Here is a 3,160-nt window from a genome sequence, read left to right as displayed (position 1 = left end):
AGGGAAGTGGTGGAGTCACCATCCCTGGAGGTATTTAAAGGACATGTAGATGTGGTACTTGGGGACATGGTTTAGTGGTGAACTTGGCAATGCTGGGTTTACAGTTGGACTAGATGATTGTAATGGTCTTTTCCAACCAAACTATTCTATGATTCTATATCCTTACTGTGTCCTTATTACACCCTTACCAGGAAAGAGTCAAATTATTACCTCCCATTATTAGTCCCAGCAGCCCCAGGTCTCACTCTGTCTTAGTTCTTTCTCTCATCCTATGGTCAGCCATTTCTGCACTTGCACCTTTCATCTGAGCTACTTCTTCACAACCTCCCCCTACCCAATTCTTTATCCTTTATTTACATGAGCCAGAAAGAGTTTCCTCTTGCATATGAGTAAGGGAAAATAAGAGGATGAGATTGTGGGAACACAAGAAAAACTATCTCCTTGCTTTTATTCTCAGATTCAGGACCAATCAAATTAGCAGCTCCAAGAATGAGCTCTGATCATTTCTAGCACAGGACTGTGCCCAGTGCTGGGTAAATCTTTAGCAATTTTCAGCTGGTAGAGTTTAACCAGTGTCTACCTGCAAACCACTTTTTTTTCAGAATTGTACCTCTTGGCCAAAACATGGCAGATTTTTAGAGGCACGGCAAAATGTACAGTCCAAACAAAGACCACACCACAAAAATCTCAAGTTACTGTTCTAACATGTCACTGCTTTGCAAGGAAGTTATTATCACTAAGCTATCAATCACTATCACTTAAACTAAACATTTCTTATTAAAGGAATTGGCTACCACTTGAAGAACACATTATTTCCTGACTACGTTCTCAGAATTTATTTATTTTCCTTCCTCCCCCACCCCCAAACTACTCAAGGCAGAAACTTGTCATGGAAAATTTCATCCCACAGGTAAGTTGCACTTGGTAAAGTTGCAGTAAAGTTACAGTAAAGTTATGAACAAGTGACAGCAGCAAAATACAAAACAGTTTCCACAGCAAATCATACACACCCTTCAGACCACACTTTTCACGAAATCAAAATCATGTTCACGTATTTTCTTCCAAATTATTCATTCCTTCCCAAGGTGTTAAAAAAGAGATAGTTGTCCTACACCATCCAGATTTACATATACTTGATTTTATGCATTGTGAACAAGCCTCTAGTAAAATTAATACGACGTACGCTTTTTCAGAAACATGTACAGAACTTTGAAGAACTACAGATACTCAGTCACCGATTTTTCTGTGGTGGTAAGTAAATCTTACTAAAAAAATATGTCTTTATACCAGTCATTTCAAAAATTCCATCACAATATTGTTATTACAACTATAAATATGTTTCCTGAGTCACTCACTCTCTTTCTTTTTTTAGTGGTGTCACTTGTTTTAGTAAAGCTCTTACCACCTTCCTCAACAAACAAATTTCTCTGTTTCCACAGGCCACAGCTTTACTAATAAAAGGAGACTGAGAACGTTTCAAGTCTGAAATCTGGTCATCTGTGCTGTTAAATTTTTACAACTGTCCCTGGCACGGTTTTGGCCATGCCAAACAGTTCTTTCACATGAAGAATTCCTGAGAATAGTTAATAAGTTGCAAACACAAAATAGAGGCTATTGCCCATTAGTAGTGTGGATGTAACCAGGCTGTTCTGCAGAATATGAAGGCTTAATAATATGGACATAGGCCATTTCACACCAGACAACTGTTCTGGGCATGTATATTTTACCAGTACAGGCACCACGACAGCGTACAGAGGAATCTAACTCGACATTAATTTTTCTTGGAAGCACATTCAGTTTCACTGTCAAGTGTGAGCTAATATCAACAAGAAGCACATAAACATGCTGCAATTTTGATATAATTCTTTTTCTATTTACTTAAATAATTCAATCTCTCTATTTCTCTCACCTCAGTTTAAAAATATATATAGAACAAGACAGGTATAAACAGTAAGATATTCAGAATAGTTGGCAGCAAACCATTGTGACTTAAAAATCAAGTAAGACTATTGGGCTGCTTTCCTTACACAACTTTTTTACACAAAATAGTGTTCTTTGGTCTGTAGATTGACTAGCTCCCACTAATAAAGGCTTTTGTACACTTTGAATGACTAGACAATATAGAAGTTTCCTTTTTAGCCAAAATTAAATTAAAACATTTAATAATCAACTTTCCATTGAAATCTCTGCATAATCTTCCAGCATGACTGCTTCTATACTGCAAAAAGAACTGTATTAGTAAAAAAAGTGAACACCAACCTTCTCAATATTTATTTGGTGTTTTCTTAACCTCTCCAAATCTGTTGGAATTGCCACTTTAACGAATTTCTGAATGGCAGGTTCAATTCGACGGAGCTTAACTTTTTCATCATCTTCAGACATCCTAAAAGCAGCTTTCAAGTCAATACTTGCCCAGTATACCTTCACCAAGTTAGAAATGCCTAGAAAACAAAGAATTACAGGCTTATAAAAATGCATTAATTTAGAATCACTTTTTAAAAGAAAGCAAAATAAGGTAAACCAGTCTTTCCAATAATCACATCTATTCCACACCCACATTTGAGCAGTATCAACTACTTAAAATTTGGACGCTCTATTTGCATGTTACATTTAAATGTATTATTTCTACTTATTTTCAGGCTTTGAGGATCATTTTTCATAGACAAAACTTACCACTAACAAAAAAAAATAGCTAAATAATTAAGGCAGATGCAAACATGCTTTGCAGCATAATGATAGATGGAAGCCTTTGAAAAAACATTCCAATTAGATGCTTTGCTTGATCAGAGTTCAAGTTTTGCCAATTTACATTCTAAACCATCTTAAAAATTGTAAAACATGTCCTGAAGACACCAAAATAAAAATAACTTTGGAAGTCCACTTCCTAGAAAGATTAACTGCTCCTGAATGAAGATTTGCACTCCACATTGCATCTCCCCTACTGAAAAAGACTAAGGCATCACCCAACAACGGGTTTAAACAGGCTGCTGAAATATTTGCAGGACCAGAAGGTAAATAAGCAGCCTGAATTCTCTTCCCTGTATATGCATAAAATATAACTTCAAAGTTTCACTTGTCTAAAAGGAAGATATGTAGAACTGTATACAACAGCATTTATCTACACAGCATATAAGTAATATAAAGGAATTCCACTTTGCTG

General features: G+C 35.9%; 1 protein-coding gene across 1 annotated transcript in view; it reads right to left on the bottom strand.

The window, feature by feature from the left end:
- STX17 (syntaxin 17) overlaps positions 1–2,415 on the bottom strand; it is a 25,972-nt gene extending 23,557 nt beyond the window's left edge. The window contains exon 1 of the mRNA XM_010172586.2: positions 2,260–2,415. Coding sequence (XP_010170888.1) covers positions 2,260–2,382 — 123 coding nt within the window. The 5' untranslated portion in view covers positions 2,383–2,415. The remainder of the gene's footprint in view (positions 1–2,259) is intronic.
- Between the last annotated feature and the right edge of the window lie 745 nt (positions 2,416–3,160).

Source organism: Antrostomus carolinensis, unplaced genomic scaffold, assembly GCF_000700745.2.
Source record: "Antrostomus carolinensis isolate BGI_N321 unplaced genomic scaffold, ASM70074v2 scaffold11067, whole genome shotgun sequence".
Classification (NCBI taxonomy): Eukaryota; Metazoa; Chordata; class Aves; order Caprimulgiformes; family Caprimulgidae; genus Antrostomus; species Antrostomus carolinensis.
The sequence above is the reverse complement of the archived record's forward strand: the minus strand, read 5'-3'. Positions and strand labels throughout refer to the sequence as shown.